The 21,353-nt window shown below is 38.1% G+C and overlaps 2 protein-coding genes across 2 annotated transcripts; both read left to right on the forward strand.

The window, feature by feature from the left end:
- Positions 1-875: 875 nt before the first annotated feature.
- hao2 (hydroxyacid oxidase 2 (long chain)) lies at positions 876-5,328 on the forward strand (the record flags this gene model as incomplete). Its single annotated transcript, XM_079253722.1, has 7 exons — positions 876-1,027; positions 2,248-2,399; positions 2,809-3,092; positions 3,701-3,919; positions 4,227-4,385; positions 5,097-5,166; positions 5,273-5,328. The coding sequence occupies exons 1-7, from the start codon at positions 897-899 to the stop codon at positions 5,326-5,328; spliced, it is 1,071 nt and encodes a 356-aa protein (XP_079109848.1). The 5' UTR covers positions 876-896.
- Positions 5,329-6,643: 1,315 nt separating this feature from the next.
- On the forward strand, positions 6,644-20,337 carry LOC306766087 (kelch-like protein 9). Its single transcript, XM_079253694.1, has 11 exons — positions 6,644-6,769; positions 7,081-7,131; positions 9,017-9,144; positions 9,233-9,423; positions 9,754-9,886; positions 10,301-10,497; positions 10,726-10,801; positions 11,652-12,209; positions 12,934-13,113; positions 13,305-13,418; positions 19,249-20,337. The coding sequence occupies exons 2-11, from the start codon at positions 7,127-7,129 to the stop codon at positions 19,743-19,745; spliced, it is 2,079 nt and encodes a 692-aa protein (XP_079109820.1). The 5' UTR covers positions 6,644-6,769; positions 7,081-7,126; the 3' UTR covers positions 19,746-20,337.
- The last annotated feature ends 1,016 nt before the right edge of the window (positions 20,338-21,353 follow it).

Here is a 21,353-nt window from a genome sequence, read left to right on the forward strand (position 1 = left end):
GCTTTCTGGCTTTAAAGTGACAACAGTCGGGTTTATGTAAATATAAGTCTACATTCAATCATAAAGTATCAATAGCATTTCAAAGTCCGATAAACATCACTTAGCTTTGTTGTTTCCTGTTTATTTAAAGCTATTTAATAGAAGTGTGGTCACGTGGCAGCAGTGCGCGTGCATGTGTAAATATGTGACTGACGCCTCCTGCCCTCCCACTATGGTTGAAATCTCCATCAGCACATTTCCAGGTCATGTAAACACAATAAAAGGCAGGGTTGGCTTCAGGTCACATATACTGTCCGTGGCTTTCAGAGTAACTACGTGAAAGTTTGATTCTAATGGGGACAAAGACAGAACTCTGGCACAAGGACTGCCACAGGCCCCTTTCTTTCCTATAGGTCAAAATGCAGAACCCTGACTGGTGAGTTATTGATTAATTGAACTAGTTTTGCTGGTAAAAAGGGGGGTTTCTGTTTGAACGGGAGGATTGCAGCTTCAGTCTTTCGTTGGTGCAGTTTCATATGCCAAAAGGATTTTTGTTTATGAAACAATAATAATCTGTGGCAAGTCTTGTAATTTCACTTATGTAGTTTATTATTTTGGGTTTTTCTTGCCTTGAGTTCTGCTGTTGCTCAAAAGTGGTTTTGACACATGCAATGCAAATTCTCTCTCCTGGTGTTAATCTGGGTGTTTACAGGAACTTTAAATAAATTATTTCAGTCAGACCAGTTTAGGTTGAGCTAAGAAATATTTAGCACATAAACATCTCTTTGAAAAGAAGTCAGCTGTTTTTTGCTAAACCTATGATTTGTGAAAAGATCCTAGTAGAAAAAAGTAAAAAGCTGCTCTCCAACCCTGTTTTTGTTCTTGTCCCACACAGAGAGGGAGGTCAGTGTGCAGACATGGCAATGGTATGCCTCACAGACTTTGAAGAGTATGCTAAAGAGCATCTTTCAAAGGCCACCTGGGATTATTATGCAGCTGGAGCAGATGAATGTTGCACCAGGGATGACAATATACGGGCTTACAAAAGGTGGGTTGTGTGAATAATGTCCACCCAGATATTTCGCATCACATATGCAGCATATAAGAAGTGTTTTAAAATCGCTGTGCTGCTTATTGAGAGATTTTCATTCTGTTTCCTAAATGTACCTAACCAGATCAAACTCTATCGTACTTGTATTTCCTTTAGTTGTTCTGTTTTATTTTTGTTATTGTGTTTTTTTCTGTTTTTGGGGGGTATTGTCATATTCTCCCCAGTTAAGTCACTATATATTAAATATAGTGAATAACTACTTTTGTTGTAAGTGTTATTATTGTCGAGTTTCAGAGTGATGTTAATTCTCACCTGTGGATTTAGCATAGCTAGTTTTTGCATAGCCTGCATTTGTGGACTTTGCACCGCTGCAACAGATTTGTGTGTATGCAGTGCAGTGTTGTGATGGCCTATAAACACTAACAGGATGCTACACTTTCTCCAGTTCTTGGCTCCTTCAGCCTAGTTCACTGTAACTAAGGAGCTGTTTTGAATGAGATAAAGATGCTGAGCCGAGATTTCTTTATTCTGTCAGGACTTTTTCTCCAGCGTCTCCTCGTGCATTCCTCTCAGCTTTCCTCATGTCTCCATCATGACTGATAAACTGCTTTGTCACGCTCATCGTCGCTTGTTTTCACAACACGCCTGTTACTAAGGATTGTTTGTTGAGTGATCAGAGCAGGTTAAACATTTCCAAGTCAAGGAAAAATGATCACATTTAATAGTTTTTAGAGAAAACAAAATGCCTTACGGTTTAGTCCGTTCTTGTTAAACCTGTGCTGAAAAGTACAACATGATACCATCTCAAGAACGATTTCTCTGTCATTGTTTGCTTTCATAATGATATATTTCCTCAAAATCAGATAAAAAAAATAAAAAAAAACTAAATGAGACACAAATTTTACATTGTGTCATATAATTTTAAATACTATGAATCTAATTGTTATTTATAGCACAGGCCACAGTACTAGTTAATCATCTTTTACATTATCAGAATACCTGCAGCATGTTTTACAACCTTTTTTCTTCATATTTTTATATGTTTATGGGAGAACACATGTTTTGTGAAGCGTTAAATCACCCCCTGCCTATTTTATCAGTAAACAGACTGATATATGTTTTTATCTCACGCTGGACAACCTTTATATTCCCCTCAGTGATGCTTTCTGCTCCGTGTCAGATTTTTATAATACGGCTCTTGTCTGCACTAAACTTAGGATCCGTCTGCGGCCTCGTATCCTGCGGGACGTGTCTGTGAGCGACACACGCACCACGGTGCAGGGGACGGAAATCAGCTTCCCTGTTGGGATCGCACCTACAGCGTTCCACTGTCTGGCCTGGCATGAAGGAGAGATGGCCACAGCTAGAGGTAAACACTATTTTTATGTCTGGGTTACTGTCCTTAAACTTAATTAACGGTAATATTAAAAGCTTTTCCATGCGTTGAGGCTTAGAACATTCATATAAAGTCAGAAAAACGAATGCTGAGATTAGCCATGAGGGATTACATGTCCTTTAGATGCCTCAAAAGACTTCCAACAAGTCTACAAATAAACAGGATGTGGATTTAAACCACTACAGTAGCAGTACACATAGCAGCCACTAGATGGCAGCATAGGCCACTGAAATAATAATGGAATAGGGTGTGTAATGTGTCCATGGCAATGCTTTTCCTTTATATGGAAAAATACATTTAAAACTGAAGGCTCATCAGCTTTGAAACATATTTCAAGGCTAATTTAATATTTGATGATCACAATTCTGGTTCCGCATCACAGCTACCGAGACTCTCAACACCTGCTACATCACCAGCACATACTCCACCTGCTCAGTGGAGGAGATTGCAGAAGCAGCACCAAATGGCTACCGATGGTTCCAGCTGTATGTGTACCGGGACAGGAAGCTGTCAGAGCAGCTCGTGCGCCGCGTGGAGTCGCTCGGCTTCAAGGCTCTGGTTCTCACCGTCGATGTCCCTTACACGGGAAAGCGCCGCGACGACATCCGCAACCAGTTCAAGCTGCCGCCTCATCTCAAAGTCAAGAACTTTGACGGGGTTTTCCTGGTAACATTATGTTTTCATTAATTTTTTTAAATTATGTTTTAAATTATGTTAACTAAAGGCAAAGGCAAGATTATTATTAGGGCACCTTTCATGTACAAGACAATTCAAAGTGGTTTTACATGAAACATTAAAAAAAATAAAAAATAAAATAAAATAATAATAATAATAATAATAATAATAATAATAATAATAATAATAAATGGGTAAATAAATTATTAAATAAATAAAATAAAATTTTACAAAATTTTTATTTTATTTTATAAAATAAAAAATAAAATTATAAATTATGTTAAAATAATTAAGATAAAAAAATTCATTTAAAGTTACTGTGCAACTTTTGGAAAGGTGGCTTCCATCATGTTAATATGCAGCTTTAGAGAGAGGTTTTTAATCTAGAAGTATCTGCATTATTTTCACATTTAAAAAAAGATCCAATTAACTCAGAAATGGCTTCAATTCACTCGCAAAACAAGGAAATAAGGTCCAAATGGACTAAAATGCATTAAAAATCAGAACGCTGCTCCACAGTGAATCATTACCACAGCACTCATCACTTCCACCGTGTATACTTACAGCTGGTATACTTGTACTGTTTTTACTTAAAGCAGGAGACTGGTGTCCCAGAGGAGTATGGGATACCGGCCAACACCTTGGACCCCTCCATAAGCTGGAAGGATGTCTACTGGCTGCAGTCTATCACCCGCCTCCCCATTATCATCAAGGGCATCCTGACCAAGGAGGACGCTGAGCTGGCCGTTGAACATGGCGTCCAAGGCATCATTGTGTCTAACCACGGGGGGAGACAGCTGGATGGTGGCCCGGCCTCGGTACACTCTGAACTTATTCTTTACTATTTACAAAGAGGTTATATCAGGGTATGAATAGATGTTTTTATAAACAAAATGAGTAAAAGTAGTTTCACTGCTTGGAGTTGTGGAAATACATGGAGATTAGTGGCTTAAATGATTGTGATGCTTAAATGCTGATACAATAATAGCAACATTTGTAGGATTTAATAATGACCAAACTGAGTTACAGAGTAGGAAATGTTTCTTAACCTGGGTTAACCAAGCACAGATGCATGTCAGGAAAATGAATGGCGCTAAGTTGCATCTTTACTTTTGCTGCTAACAGATTGACGCTCTGGCAGAGATCGTGGACATGGTGCAGGGTAGGATCGAGGTCTACGTGGACGGAGGAATCAGGACAGGTAGTGATGTGCTGAAAGCTTTGGCTTTGGGAGCAAAGTGCGTTTTCATCGGCCGTCCAGCTGTGTGGGGCCTTGCATACAAGGTAAGACTGATTATGACGGCTTGTTGGAGTGTTTCTTATCATCTAAATAGGATGTCTGTCTGGTGAGGTTGACAGTTTTCGCTTCTGTTTTGCCTCAAACACACATGCTCGAGCTTCTTGTAAGTCTCGGTCCTTGACAGCCTTTTGAAAGGAAAGCTTCCGTGTTAGATTAGATGGACGGCGAGTTGGATGGGCGCGCTGCTTGGCTGGCTGCGACCTCACTGACCGTCCGGGAGACCCCACCCACCCCCCCTCCCATATTGTGTGTTGTCTATTGTCTGAATTTGTGCTTATGCTTAGAGGTGTGGGGTTTTTTTTGTTGTTGTTGTTGTTGTTGCATCTTTATCCTTCCCCCTTTAGGTGAAGTGTAGAGATACTTCTTCTTTTTTCCAACACCCACCCATCCTTCCTCATGTCATCTTTTCCACATTTTAAGGCAGCGCCGATTAAAAAAACTGGCTGCAGGGCCGAAGTATCAGTTCATTCTGTAAATTTGCCAAATGTAAATGTCTGTATGTCAAACCTTGGACGAGCTGACTTGAACCTTGAATTTCCCCCTCGGGGATAAATAAAGTATCTTTGATTTGATTCGATTTGATTAATATGGTTAAGTTCAAGTGTTTTTCTGGGTTGTGTTGAGTTATTCAGTATGAAAGAACAGCTTAGGATAGTATTATGGATACAGTAACTACATGCTGTGTGTCCTCTTAGGGTGAGGAAGGAGTACGGGAAGTACTCCAGATCTTGAACGATGAGTTCCGTCTGTCCATGGCTTTAGCAGGTGAGTAAGGTTAAAGTCACAAAAAACGCAAAAACTGTGACCATGATAAAATGATTTAAGTCCCTTTTTTTTTTATCTTGTGTTTGTTGTCATATACTGGATCCAGGTTGCAGGAACGTTGCTGAAATCAACAGGAACCTCATTCAGTTTTCCAAACTGTGAAACAGCAGCAGAGGGCAGCACTGAGGATGATAACGGTATCAACTATTAGCAGGATTCTCTAATGAATCGGTGCTGAGGTAGAGCCTGAGATTTCATCATGAGGAAAAGAAAAAGCAAAATGAAGAAATGTTCGACTCAGAGCTCATTTCCTGGCAGTTCATGTCTGGAAATCACAGTCGAAGCAAGCAACGTGTCTGACATCCAGTGTGTGTTCAGACCAGATCGTATGAATGACAGGATGTTGTGGGAACACTGGGCAGATTTAGCAAGTGATTAATGGAAGTGTTTTTGATTTGAAAGTGGAATGGATGGGAACGCCTATTATGAAACACGCTCATTTCTTTTGGTTTTATTGTAATTAATGCAACAGGTAACGATACGCTGTATGTCGAAACGCTGCCAGTGCTTGTGGTGGAATAAATACCTGCTGAGGTGAAAAAGACTTGCTGTTCTCTTCTGAATCTGTCATCATTTCAAATTCCAAGTGTTGTATTCATTATGGGTGGGAAAATCGAATCGAAAAATCAAAAATTGGGATTTTTTGCTTCACAATTTTAAAATCGATTTTTTTTTTTTTAAATCCTTTTTTTCAAATAAATAAAAACAATATATTATGACATTTTAGTCATCTTTATTGGTTGTTTTTATCTTTTTATTTGTCTTCTTGGTATTATAGCAGCAGAATGATGGTCTAGCTACTGTGTTATTTTTTCCTAATTGAAATCAGGAAAAAAAAAAAGCAAAAAAAAAAAAGGTTTTACACATTTTTTAGTTTTTAATCCACAAAGATCAGCAAAATCGAAGAATTGTGAGAATTGCAATTTAAATCGAATTGGCACCCAAAAAATCGTAATCGAATCGGTACACAAGCATATCGTCACAGTCTTAGTATTCATAAATTATCTGTCTGAAGAATGCCACCTTTCTATGAATCGAAAGCATCAAATCTAGTATGTAAAGCTGTAAAATCTTAAGTCAGACTCTCATTCAGTGTTAAGGTAAAAAAAAAGTCCCCCTTTTAAAGGTAAAAACACCTTTTCAAATAGCAGAACACATGAATGAAACTCCCTTTAAAGGTGAATTTAGGTCACAGGGGTATGATCCAGGTGACCAAAGGCCTGCTTGTGTCAGAGTGTTTTATTTTCAGCCTTAGAAAACAGCTTGTGAATTTCCAAACAGTAACTGGATCATAAGTGTGACTCTGCTTGGTGAAGAGCATCAAGATGCGGAAAAGGCAGCCTGAGAAGGAGAAGTAGAACAGGAAGTGACTGAGGTCTCGGTTGAGTTGGGGAGACGTCGATGCTCACTTTTAACCCTTCAACCAGGTAGCGCGGTGCAGCAGACATATTCTGCTCGATCTTCTCCTGAAAGTTTGGGTCGGTTAGACGAACAGGCTGGAGGGAGGCCTCGGATCCAGCCTGCTGCGGAAGATTTCTTCCAGGTAGGTCATAAAACAGATGCCAGCTGTTCTTCCAGTCAACGTCAGTGTGAGCAGCCATCAGCCTCCGGAACAAGACCTCCTCAAGTTAATTATCATTTACTACAATATTGACTATAACATTAAACTAAGCTTAAATATGAATCACTTGGTTACACATACACTTTTTATTGTTATTTTTTAATGACACAATTTATTTGGTCTAATCATAAAGTGTCCTGCAACCTGACATTTTACATAAACAGTACAAGGCTGCTTCACTGCCAAGGAAATGTATCTCTGCCCACTGAGACTCTTCTATTTCATCCATACAGGAGGTCTCCACGCAACAACAGCCCTCAGTCCCAAAGGGCTAATGAAATGGGGTAAGTCCGACATTTACTTATTGATCTGTATTAACTTTCTGCCTTGTCTTTCGGCTCTTTGCTCAAAATTTGCATACTCTGAATGAAATGAGTGTATCTATGTAACCAAAAGGCCCATTTGAAAACTTTTGGGGTCACAGTTTGAGATTTGTTAGGATGTGTAAATATCAGTATATGTGTTATTTGTGAAGAATAAACAAGCATGGCACATAGAAAGTGTAAATAGGTTTCCGGCTTGCCCTGAAAAGAGCAACCACTTTCGGGAAAGAATATGAATATTAATATGATGCAACTACAGCTCAAAACCAGGGCCGCCTTTACTTACTGTTGGGCCCATAGGCTGAGAAGTTTTGTAGGTCCTGTCCTGTCCTCCAAATGTACCAAGTCTCATTATAGAAAATAATATACAGGTTTACACTGAGTTTTTTTCTTTATTTAGTTGTATTGACATATCAATAGCATGAGCACAATGAACAATAACAAATACAGTAATTAATGAAGAAATAATCATGGTAACAACAGATCAGTTTGGCATGATGGCAACAGCAGTCTCAAATTTGCATTAGTGAGCTGACTGACAGAGAACTTACAAGTTACATAACAATTGGACTTTTTGGGGTAATTTTGTCTAAAAAAAAAAATGATGGGTTCCTAAACCCTGCGGGGGCTCCAGTCTTCAGCCCAGGTGAGTCCACGCATTAAAGGTGGAGTATGTAAGATTTTCAATATTTAAAAAAAAAAAAAAAAAATTAACTAATAAAATAACTACAATCATAATTAGATAGTTTTTTGAACATGTAGGTTCCAGTCTGTCCATATTTGATGTTTTATTAAATTACAAGTTTAATTAATGAAAAATGACAAAAAGCTTTTTTTTTTTTACTGGTAGGCAAACATTTAAGAAGGGTCTTAGTCATTAATTAAACTTGTAATTTAATAATACATCAAATATTGACAGATTGGAATTTACATGTTTTAAAAAACTATCTAATTATGATTGTAGTTATTTTTCTAGTTCATTTTTTTTTTTAAATATTGAAAATCTTACATACTCCACCTTTAAGGTGGCCTTGCTCTAATCTACAATCAAATCATAGTGCAATATGTGAACATTATCTCTCTAAAGCCGATTGTGATTTAGTAAAGGAAGTAGAGAGGTTTTAATGCAGACAGTTCAGATTATTATAGCTCAGTTTGGCACCACCTGGTCTCAAAGTCCCCATTTTGGGTCCTCTGGTTTCCAAAAGTTTAAATCAGTGAACAGTTTTTCACTGATTTAGTTCCTTTGAGAACCTTTTGGTCATTGCAAAGGGCTCTAAAAATACAGTTTTGATTTGAGTATTTAAAATATATTCGGCTTGACAGTAAAACTTTGGTTTACTTTTTAAAAGTAATTTGAATGTAATGTTAATAAAAGATTTAATAACCAACAGTGTAAGAAAGTGTTTTGTCTTTGCAACCCATCATAGTTGCTCTTCCTTTCCTGGGTATTCATTTAACAACCTGTGTGTTAGTATCTTTAAAAGAGAAGTGGTGGCACTTCGAATTGGTTCACTGGTTCCTCTTTATATCTTACCACACCCATATGAACAAGACAGAAAGACTGGATTTTGTAAGCTGTAATAAGGGGACGCAGGACTGCATGTCTGAGATCAGAGAAGTGAAAGAGAGATTTTGTGCCATGGACAAAGTGACGGTGAAGTAAGTGGCATTTCTGCGTAAGATGAGGACGGAGAGACAAAATATGGCATGAAGGTCATCTTATTTAAACTGTTAAATCCTAAAGTAATCTACTTGAACTGGTTTTATTTTCATGGCAGGTTTATGATATCAAATCTATAGCCTACAATTAATATTCCTCTAACTTATGTTATCTCCTTTGCAGGGGAAAAAGAGAAGAAAGCGGCCCTCGCAGGCTGAGCCACAGATTGTCTCGTCTGGGCAGCAGGCATTCCAGAGACCCTCCGAGACCTCCAGCTGAGCCAGAAAGACCTCCTCCACCTGTTCAGCAAGGTTTGCTCTGATTGTGAACTCAGTGTAAAGCATGCTCCATTAATCTAATGTCTTCCTATCGTTCCTCAATTTATGTTTGGTCTTACAGATGACAGGCCTCCACCGGCTCCAGTTCTGCCTCCAGATCCACCTCAACATCCATTTTCAGCTCCTGCTCCTCTTCCTCAGCCCATCAATATGCTGCCTGCACGTCCTGACAGAGCAACAAAGCCCAAACTTCCTCGTCGGCCACTTTCCCAGATCTTCAGCAGCAGTGAGCACGGGGAGGCTGTGCTGCAGGTACAGCTACACAAACTGGCCATCACTTCATTTTCAAACTGGACCTCTCAAATATGCTCCACTCCTGATAGTTCACTGAGCTTCTTACACCCATTAAATCCAGAATGGTGTCACTTCTTTCAATATACGACAAAGTTTTTCACATTTTGGGTGTGTCATCAAGGTGTTCTTCTTAATTTCCACTCAAAACAGCAACCATAACATGTTGGACTTATTAAATCTGACATAATTATCACAGTGCAGAGGCAGAGAAAATTTAGTAGCAGCATTAATTCTTCGAAATATGTCATAGAAAGCTCTTAAAAACTTTTTTTTTTTCTTCCTATAAAGGGATTCAATTGTTTCCGGGCAGATGAGACTCTCTGTGACGTCGTCTTAGTTCCCGGAGACAGCAAGGAAACTTTCCCGGTCCACAGGGTCATCATGGCTTCTTGTAGCGACTACTTCAAGGCCATGTTTACAGGTTTGTTGTTCCCTCTAATGGAGTTGATTTAATCACGCTAAGAATCGTGTTAATTTGTCATGAGAGCACCTCATACTTTTACTTTTAGATAAACAAACTTGAGTAGAGAAAAAAAAGAGGAAGTAGATTTTGACCTTTTACTCACTTCTGCATTAAACTTCCTTTCAGTTGCAGTTTCACAAAAAGAGAGTTGTGTTCAACCACACAGCGGACTAAAGTACAATGAAATGTAATTCCATAATCTTCACATTATGCGTGACTGAGGATCTGGCCCTTGTGGCGTTAGTTGTGTCTTTGTTATTTGCTGATTGTGCACCCTAGCGTCCCATACGTTTTAGACAAATCCTCTCAGGCAATGCAAATTCATGCTTTCACCTTGCTTCTGTCCTGTTGCACTTGTTTCGTTCTGCTCAGGAGGCATGAGGGAGCAGGAAATGAGAGAGATCAAGCTGCATGGGGTCACTAAGGCGGGCTTAAAGAACATTATAAACTTCATTTACACATCCAAAGTCAGCCTCGATATGGGCAACCTTCAGGACACGCTGGAAGCTGCAAACTTTTTGCAGGTCATGCCTGTTCTGAACTTCTGCAATCAGCTGCTGAGCAGTGAGGTAAGTTTTTTAACTTGTGTTTAAAGTCACATTTTTCCCCCTTAATTATATTCATGACTGTTAGGGACCTGTTATTAAGCTGGCTTATCTTATAATAAGGTTATTAATTTTTCCTGTTGCATCTCAGTCAGTTGTGTGCACTTCAGAATACACAACTTGACAACAAAACTATGATCACCAAACATTTTTTGAATCTGATTAATTCCTTTCTGTTTCTGTTTGATGCAGATCACTATTGATAACTGTGTGGAAGTGGAGTGCATTGCCACAGACTTGCTTCTGGAGGACGTTCAACTGAATATAAGTGAGTGATGTAAAAAATATTAAAGCAACAAAACACAAAGTGGTACAAAAGAACGGTGCATGTTTTCCCTCTATTACACTATATCTGTTAGAGGTGGGAAAATCGAATAGAAAAATCTGGATATTTTTGCTTAACAATTTTAAAATCGATTATTTTGTTTAAAAAAAAAAGTATTTTTCTTTTTTAAAAAAATTAAAAGAAAGAATTTTCTGTATTTCTCATTGAAATCAAGTAAAATGACGAGAAAAAAAAGTTTTATACATTTATTTTGTTTTTAATCTACAAAAATCAGCAATGTCGAAGAATTGTGAGAATCGCAATTTAAATCGAATTGGCACCCAATAAAATCGGAATTGAATCAAATCGGGACAAAAGCAAATCATCACAGCCCTAATATCTGTCATTATACAGTATCTCATTCAAGTAAGAACGCCCTTCACATTTCTGCATATATTTCATTATATCTGTTTATAGGCTGATACTGAAGAAATGACCCTGGGCTGATTGGGCCCCATTTGGACATGTTCACTTAAGGGTGTACTCACTTTTGTTGCCAGCAGTTAAGAGATTAATGTGTGTGTTGTGTTATTTTTAGGGAAACAGTGAATTTAGACTGTTATACAAGCTGTATGCTGACTCATATATTGTATTACAGTGTCATTTATTAAGTGTTGTCCACTGAACATATAATTTGATATTTGCAGAAATGTTTGGGTTGTACTCATTTCTGAGAGCTACATTACCTGTGGTAGCAACCTATTATCTGTAAGATAATTCTATGAATAATTTTTGGTTCTGAAACTATTTTAAACTTGTGGATTTGTTGGTTATTTCTCATCTTTATATGTAGGTAAATTTGTAAGCGAGAACCTGTCTGCGTTGGTGGAGTGTGGTCGCTACCTGCAGCTTTCTGAAAACACCATGGCCAACGCTCTGGCCAGCAATTCCCTGGAAGGTTTCTCTGAGCTGGAGCTCTACCAAATCGCCAAGGGATGGCTGGACCACGGCCCTCCCAATCGCCATGCATCTGTTTATGCCCTGATGCGCCACATTCGTTTCCCTCTGATGAGCCCCAGCGAGCTGATTCAGATCTCCCAGGATGACGAAGAGGGAAGTGACTCCATGATGCGCTCTGAAACAGCTTGTGTCAACCTCCTGCTGGAGGCCAGCAACTACCAGATGATGCCCTACATGCAGCCGGCCCTGCAGACCGAGAGGACGCAGATCCGATCCAATGCCACCCATATTCTGGCACTGGGTGGCGTGATGCGGCAGCAGCTGGTGGTGAGCCGGGAGCTGAGGCTGTACGATGAGAACACGGGCCACTGGAAGGCTCTGAAGCCCATGGAGGTGCCCCGTTATCAGCACGGCGTGGCTCTTCTGGGGGGGTTCCTCTTCATTGTTGGAGGTCAGAGTACCTACAGTGTGTATTGAACACTCACAGGGGCTTTCTACAAACCAGACACAGTACATGAAGTTTGTACTAGTTGCATATTATATGAGATCAGCAGATAATGATAAAAAGATGAGGCCGACACAGGAGGGTTACAGATTCACACCGTAACCTGTGGCCATTTGCTGCGTGTCACTCTCCTCTCTCCTACCAGCTTTTCTAGTTTTTACAGAATAAAGGCCACAAGTGCTAAGAAAAAAAATAAATAAATAAATAATTAAATGTATCTATCTATATATCTATCTATATCTATATCAATTTATATTTATAAGATATCTATCTATAAGAAAGATATAGCTATATAGAAAGATAGATACAATCTATATCTATCTGTCTAGATATAGATATAGATAAATATAGATATATAGATTGTATCTATCTATCTTTCTGGAGATAGAGATAGATAGATAACATATAGATAGATAATTATATAGATATAATCTATATATCTATCTATATCTATCTATCTATATAGATAGATATAGATAGATAGATAATAAAAAACAAAAAAAACATAAGGTTAACACAGTAGGACACCAAAAATAAATCTGTGTTCACTGGGATATAATGAAGGCAGATATTTAATCGTAAAATTATACACAATTCTGTTTGTTGTTGACTTAAAGACATTAAATAAGGCATTAGAAATTAATTTACTTTTGTATTGATGGCTTCTCAGGTCAGAGCACGTATGACACAAAGGGTAAGACCGCCATCGACAGCGCCTACCGCTATGACCCACGCTTCGACAAGTGGCTTCAGATTGCTTCCCTGAATGAGAAAAGGACCTTTTTTCACCTCAGCGCTCTGAAAGGAAAACTGTTTGCAGTGGGAGGAAGAAACACTTCTGGAGAAATTGGTGAGATGAATATTCATTCTGCGACTATGAACATGAAGCTCATTTTAATTTACATTCAAATAAAGTTAAATACTGAAGAAATAAACTTCTGAATGCTCAAAGGAAATATATATATATATATATATATATATTAGCTCTGAAAACGTTTCTGCATTGAGATGAACGAAGCTCTTGTGTGTCATTTTGATCAGACACAGTGGAGTGTTACAACCTGAAGAAAAATGTGTGGACCTTTGTGGCCAACATGGTGGAGCCTCACTATGGACATGCTGGTGCAGTTCATGAGGGTCTCATGTACATCTCAGGTGAGAAAACAAAGAGTGTTTTGCTGACTGACTTGACTTCTGCATTTCTGGCATTTATGGAGCAGATTGTTACAACTCAGTTATGACTATCTGACTTTGGTTTGCGTTTGCAACTCCTTGCACTGCATGTATGATTCCAATAATTTCGTTGTTGTCCCTGAACATATCTTTTATGTGATTTTTTTGTTTTTAACACATCTATTTATAAAGCAGTTTGTATTATTGTGATTTAAGGTAGCAACTGTATTAAAATACTTAAAAATTAAAACTTTTCAAAGTTTCAAAAGCCAGGGGTAAAAAAACTATGTTTGATTTTGATTTTATACATCACATTTTAAAGGCTTAACGCTGCTTTTTTATGTAAAAAACAATGTGAAGGCCATGAGCATGACCCAAAGAACAACCCTTTCCAAATTGAATTATCTGTGTGAGTCTTTTAAAAACAACTCATTCTATGTGACAAAAACACCACTGGACTTTTTTTCTGTCTCTTAAGTACGCCTTATTCAATAGCTTAAATCATTTCTAAACTGAGGGTTGACATTTAATGTCTACACGGGGAAAAAAAAAAAAAGAAAAATAACTCATAAAAGTATCTTTTGCATGTCTGCCTCGGTGGTTGAGTTGAACAAAAGCTGCATGGAAAGGGAGCGATCCCTGTCACGGTTGGAATTATGCTTAGTTCGACCTTGTGATAGAAAATAAAGTAGCATTGACAATTTTCAGCAAAGAATTTGACACAGCTGACGACAAATTAGTGTATAAAGTCATCCATCTGGCCCCACTTCCTCGCAAAGGCAGCTGGTTAGCCACAAAGTGCAACATCTCTGTGCATGCACTATTCACACGGCTGATCTTAATAAGAAAGCCCAGCGAACAGTCTGCGTTCTGTTTGTGAGCTTTTAATGGTGCAAACAGGTCACAAAGACCTGCCTGTCTGGAGCTCTGTGAAACATTACAAACCCTTTAGAATAAATAGTGGACATGACATGTTTTGAAATCACACAATGAGCTTTAGCTTACCGGTAACCCTTTGATGCATCGTGTCCTGCTATAGGCCTTTTTCTAGGATATTCATGAGTGAGAGGGTATATTTACAATTTTGCCTCTCAAGTGGACATTCGGAAAGTCAGCCAACACACTGTCAATCACTGAAAATATATATATATATATATATATATATATATATATATATATATATATATATATATATATATATATAAAAATTTTTAAATTTATAATTATAGATTATATATATATATATAGATTATTTGTATTATATAAATATGACCATACATTATTTTATAAATCTTTCCATAGAATACATAAAATAAATACACTGTATAAAAATCAAATAACAAAGATAAAATAAAGCGCCTTTGAACATGTTTGTAGAAGTAAAAAAACTGCATGTTTAAAAAATTGTGGGATTGATTTTAATTAATCTGCAAATCAGAGGGTTAATATTTGCAGTCTCACAGCTTTGCATGAATATATAACATACTCATTAAGATCTTAGTGTTTTAGCAGCTTTTAGTAAGTGTTGTCTGCAGGCACAAAGTTCTATCTTGAGAAGATAACTTCTAGACAAAACTCTGTTGGCTGACCTTCTTGAAACTACTTCCTGTTTAGCGGTGGATTTGTAAGCTGCTATCACACTCCCCTTTGGTTTCTTAGCAACCTTGGACAGGAAAATGGTTTTTGCTTTGAGCGGAGATGTAAGTTTCACACATAATACTTAGAACCAGGAAGCTGAAAGGCTTGTGGTTAACGCAAAGACCAGTAGCGTTTACCTCCTGCTGGTTAACATATGCTTGATACAACAAACAAAATATATTTGCATCATAATTTCTGCTGATACCTGTTAGTAAACATACACTGTATAACATATACGGCACATAACACAAGGAAGGAAAATTCAACTGTACATAACTCACATCTAATAACTTTAGTGCTGCAGGTGTGACTTAGTGTGTCTCTATACTTCAGATAGAAGTATTCTCAGATTCTCATTACACAGCGATACATATCTAATCGGTTCTGGGGCACACATGTTCCACCAGCAGCTGTCTAACTACCTGCTCAGCAGAAATGGCGGAATGTGAGAAATGCTGTTTAAAGAAGAAAGCCAACAAACTGTAGCAATGAGCTGGTAAAACCAAAACACAGCAGTATGTTAGATAAAATGCCTACTGTTCATAAAATCAAATTATAGCCATAAAAACCCAGAGCAGCCATGACTTTCTGTGTTTTTATTAAAGTGCAAACTTACGTCATTCACCTTTCATGTATAGCGCTTGTTTAACTTTGAAGTTCGGCTGAGACATGAACCAGATGAGCCATAGAGCTCTGACTAAAACTTCCTGTCCCACTAGCATTTACTGGAATAACTAAGAGTTTGTTAATAGTCATTTGGACTGTATGATAGCAGAAAACTGCAGATCCTGATTCAATCATTTTCTATGGAATCGTTTCATGTCTTCTTATTGAAAATCCAAACAAAACAAAAATCTTAAATTAAGATTGTTGACATGTAAAGTTTATTAATTCAACACTTTTTATCTGATAAAACTAAAACAAGATTTATTAACAATCAATCAAAGTGTATTCTATGGTACAACAACACATGACCAGAAAGTACTTGTTGAAAAGTACAACTTTAGCAACTCAGAAATACAGTATATGTTTTTTAAAGCTCAACCCAAGAAAAACTGGGGTGAAAAGTTTCATTCTTTTAATCTGAACCTTTATTTGTCTCTTTAACTGAATTCGAAAAGAAATTACCTATTTATTTTTTTGTATTTTTACTATTTATTGCCACATGATATGTCTAAATGATTATAATCTTCTGCTTCCTGGTATCCATTAGGGGGCAGTAGACACGTTTCAGACTGTGTTCAACAGGATTTTGAGCAAAGTTTCTAACATAAAGTGATGCAAAATGTTTTAGAAACGGAATCAGATGTGACACGTTAGGCTTTATAGGTGAAGGGGCTCGACCATGTGAAGCCCTAAAAGTCATCACCATTATATAACAACCTTATATTGTTAATGATTATCTTATGGTTATTTTAGTATATATTCTAGTTACAGCTGATCATGTTTGTGCGTACATCCCTCTGTAAAGCACGTTAGCTGGCCGTTGGTGTTTTAATGTGGTATAAAGTTGACACTGACGTTATACGCCATCAGCACATTAAAGTTAATTTCTTTAAAAAGAAATTACCAGCAACAAAATAAGAAGAGTAAAAAGATTTTTTTTTAAAGAAAATCTATGTTTTTGGACAAAATGAAATGATTATCAAAACAAGTAATCACATTTTTAAGAGCAAACAGCCAATGTTTGTTTTTAATATTATACATTTTTTCTTCATTCTAAAGACTTTCTCTTAGTCAAGTTATTTTAATGGAACATTAAACAAGTGTTTTCTTAATGTCCCTGAGTATTATTTCTACAAAAACAAAGATTAGCTGACATACTTAGGGCTGCAGACAAACAGGTGTCTTCTGGTTTACCCACCTTCCGCTTAGTGGGCGTATGTGGGGAGAACAACTTGACAGTAAATATAGCTTTGTGCACAAGAAGCATTCTCATCTAGGTTAACTTGCTTCTTTAATTCTTCACATGCATGCAACTCCAGCTTTTATGAAACCCAGTTTACTTGGTGCACAACAAACCCAGTATTTTTACAGCAATTATCTGCAGTGAAGTGAGTCTTTTCCTTTCACTTGTCTTTTAAATGACTAAAAGAACAATATGACTGAGAATTTTCCATTTTTTAAATTACATTTACTTATAAATCAACCAATAAATAAAACTTCAAGAAGAGAAATAAACTGACAGTAAATAAACTGTCTATTTTTGATATTTTAAGAAAAGGAAAAGCAGAGGAATGTGTGAGGAAGCCAAACCAATCTGTTATTTCCTCTTTAAGGTATGAAGGGAAGGTTCTGGTTTTCCTGTCTGGCACCAGGAAATTAGCACTAACTGTCCCACACATGGTGATTTTCACAATTATGATCACAGACAATCGGTATCATCCCATATGAGGTAACACTGACGTCTGTTGTTGAGGAATTCATCTAATTTGGTGGTAAGGGCCATTAACTTAAATGCAGGGCATGACTGCCACAATTTCCCTGTAAGGCATGTAGAAAACATCCTCTTCAGATCGATGTGATTCCTTTTGTTTCATAATTCAGATTCAACAAAAATGTTTACAAAATCTCATGAAGTGCATTCTTGTTTACTTGTTTCCAATCATCACAAGTAAATAAGAAATATGAGGAATATTCTGCCGACTGCTTCTGTAAGTTTCTTCAAACTGCTGTGTTGAAACATTAGTACAGTATGCTCAGAAAAATGGTCGAGCATGAACCCTCGAAGAGGCAATCTAGACTTTTGTGTCCACTCATGTTCATATCTGGTCTTCACAGGAACCATTTTATCTTAATGAGGGCTTGAAAGGTGCATTTATGTCCTCAAGTTCTATATAGTACGTATACATTGTACTGCAGGGATGGCTGCTCCTCAAGAGTCGTGCACGTGTTGGGAGTTTCCCTGCTGCAACACTCATCATGCACATCAGACCTAAGTAGCAGATTTATGCAGAGTTTTATGTGAAGCTCTGCACACCTCTGCTAATTATTCATTGGTTTGAGTCAGGTGTGTTCCAGCACAGAAACTTCTGTTGTACTGTGTCTTTTAAATATTAGGGACAATATCAAGAAATAGTCTCTTCTGGTGGAAAATAAAGAGATAAACAAAAGAAAAAAAAATAGTAAACAAGACTTAATCAAAGATTTAAAGGCTTTACAGATTCCCCGTAAGATTTGACTAAATGATCATTCTCCCCAGAAAAGAGGACAAAATATTCATAAGTGGATTTTTCTGTTTACATTTTTTTTTAAAACTAGACTTGTTTTGTTTTACCCACATAGTTCAGGAGAAAGCGCAGTTTGCAGGCAGGCGTTTGGAGCCGAGGTTTTCGCAGACCACATGATGAAGTGACCCTTAGAAAGAAACTAAACCCCATGTTGCCCCTGATATGTTGATCAGATTTTTAATGTGTGTCGGAGCCAGTTATCAACATTTTATCCTCCCAGATCTCTGCTACATAATAAACAGAAGGCTAAAACAAAAAAGACTTCAATGTTTTACTGATAGGATATCAAAATAGCAACAATGATTTAGATTAGGCCTGAAGGGGGGGGGCAAGGCCCATGTGCCAATCCATGTTCTGATTAGTATCATGTCAAGTTTATTAACATAAGAACCGAAGCAGGCCAAAGCCTATTGATTTGTTTTTCATCCATATTATTATCACAGCTGGTTAGCCACAAAGTGCAACATCTCTGTGCATGCACTATTCACACGGCCGACCTTACTAAGAAAGCCAGGCGAAATGTCTGTTTTCCTTCTGAGAGGTGAAGGATTAGGTTTGTTTGCAATATCAGCTTTTGTTTTTTCAAAGTTTACATTTTGAATAATTGTCTTCACATGTGCTAGAAGTTTTGTCTTTGACGTTGAAAAGGCCTCGGCTATGGGAAGATTTCCAGACACCGGAGAATCCGGTTTCACACAGATTCTAATCAAAGTTACCAACAATCTCACTGCGTTAGGTAGTGCTAGCGATTGATCATCCATCCTGCTCCGACTTTTGTCTTATTGTGGCGTTTTCATTAAAAATTTCCTGGGTAAGCTGAACTTTTTACAATACAACCCCACTGGGAACTTTTTTTTTTACCTCCAATGGTACAAATAGTTTTTTTTTTCTTTTGTGACAGTGTGAGTGTTTCCTCCACCCCTGACTCTTTTCTTTTCAAACAGGTGGCATCACTCGTGACACTTTCCAGAAGGAGTTTTGGTGTTACGACCCTGTTGGAGACAATTGGAGTCGACGTGCCGACATGACGGAGCTCCGTGGCCTGCATTGCATGTGTACAGTGGGGGACAGACTCTACGTCATGGGCGGGAACCACTTCCGAGGCAGCAGCGACTACGACGACGTCCTGGGCTGCGAATACTACAGCCCGGACACAGACCAGTGGACGGTGGTAGCCCCGATGCCTCGGGGCCAGAGTGACGTCGGTGTGACGGTGTTCAACGGGCAGATCTACGTGGTGGGAGGGTATTCCTGGAACAGCAGATGCATGGTTGACATTGTGCAGCGCTATGATCCAGAGCAAGACGTGTGGGACAGGGTCTTCAACGTGCTTGAGCCTCTTGGAGGGATTCGAGCCTGCACAATGACTGTTCATCTGCCAGAGGGCTCAGTGGATGAGGCTCAGATACAGGAGTGCCCTCTGCCCACAGCTAAGAGCTGATAGCCACACACAGAGGGTTTTTGCCTCCCACTATGCTGAAAAGATGGTAAAACAGGAAACTGTGGCTTGCACATGTTCGTTGCATGTGAAAAGGAGGACAGGCTACCAAACAGTCATTCTGCAGTGTGACGCTTTCACACCTTTTATTTCCTGTGGTGTCATTTGCTTTTGTGTTATTAGCTGTGTGTCGTCCCCCACGCGTCCCCATGTTGCTGCTTGTTTTTCTTCTGTCTCAAGTACAGCCAGTTCCCTGAATTCATGAGCAAACTTACCAACACCATGGATTGACAGAGAAGTGATTCAGTGTGGATCACTGCTTCACTTTTTAAAGTTCAATCTCACAAACTCACGCTGAAGAATCAGCGAGGAAATGATGTTATTACACCATCAAAACAATCGGAATCATTGTGATATGTGACACAGTCCTTTTTTTTTTTTTTATCTGTGAGCTAATATGAAAGGAATTGAGTTAGTTCTCATAAGTATAACAAACAACGTAAGGGTGCAGAGCTCATCTTTCTGTAAGTGGATTGGTTTTATAGCACATTTATGAGGCGTCAGCTATAGCAGGACGTCTTTTAATGATGTCGAAATGGAACTTTGTGTTCTTTTGTTTTTAGGCCGATAGGCAAATTGGTACTTTCACAAAGCTATTTAAATCTAAAAATACTATTAAACCATGTTTAATGAGCCCAAAACGGCTGAACCAGCACCTTGAATGTTGTTAGTGAGAAAAGTTTAAATCAATAAAAGATTTGGATTCATTCGTTTTCATTTAATTGTTTTGTTTTTATTTTTTTGTGTTTAATTGTGTGTTTGTGTGTTTGTGTGTGTGTGTGTGTGTGTGTGTGTGTGTGTGTGTGTGTGTGTGTGTGTGTGTGTGTGTGTGTGTGTGTGTGTGACTTTTATGCACTAATGCAAAAACAGTCTTGGGAATCGAATGTCAGCAAATGACGGCAAAACCAGCCTTGAAAGTTTAACCTTCACTCCCAGATAAGACAGTAGACAGCTGTGATACTGGCGCTGCCAAGGGCTTTGAATGCTGTGGTGCAGAGTTTGTTGCACGAAAGCATGTGATGTGGGATGTTTTTTAAGTGAAGAGTCATTACAGCTAACTCACTTTTTTTGGCTAAAGCATAGGAAATACATAGTTTGTCATTTAAAAAATAAAGTATGGTGTGGCATAACATCAAGCAATTCTCAATGGAAAAAAGAAATAGAGGCACAAGAAAAAATACTTTGCTGCTATTTATGGATACACTGCTGCTACAGGTAAAAAAATAAAAATAAAAAAAAATAAAAAACCTTGCATCACTCAGAGTTTCCACCACACTTTACCCCAATGCGCCGTTTACTGAAGAAACAAGGTCCAACTATTATTAATCACTGAAAGAGAAAACATATCTGACCATTTAGCAGACAGATGTTACCTTGAAATGTCCGGTTTTGTTTTATTTGGCTGATGTAGCCTTGGACCTCCTGTAGGAGTGGGGAGGAAGAAAATACCTCACTTATATCCTGGAGGACAGATTTGATCGGCTCTTCTTTCCACCTTCAAGGATCCCCGTAAATGGTTTCCTCTGGATTTCTAAACAAAGCCGTAAAAAC

Source organism: Telmatherina bonti, assembly GCF_933228915.1.
Source record: "Telmatherina bonti genome assembly, chromosome: 15".
Classification (NCBI taxonomy): Eukaryota; Metazoa; Chordata; class Actinopteri; order Atheriniformes; family Telmatherinidae; genus Telmatherina; species Telmatherina bonti.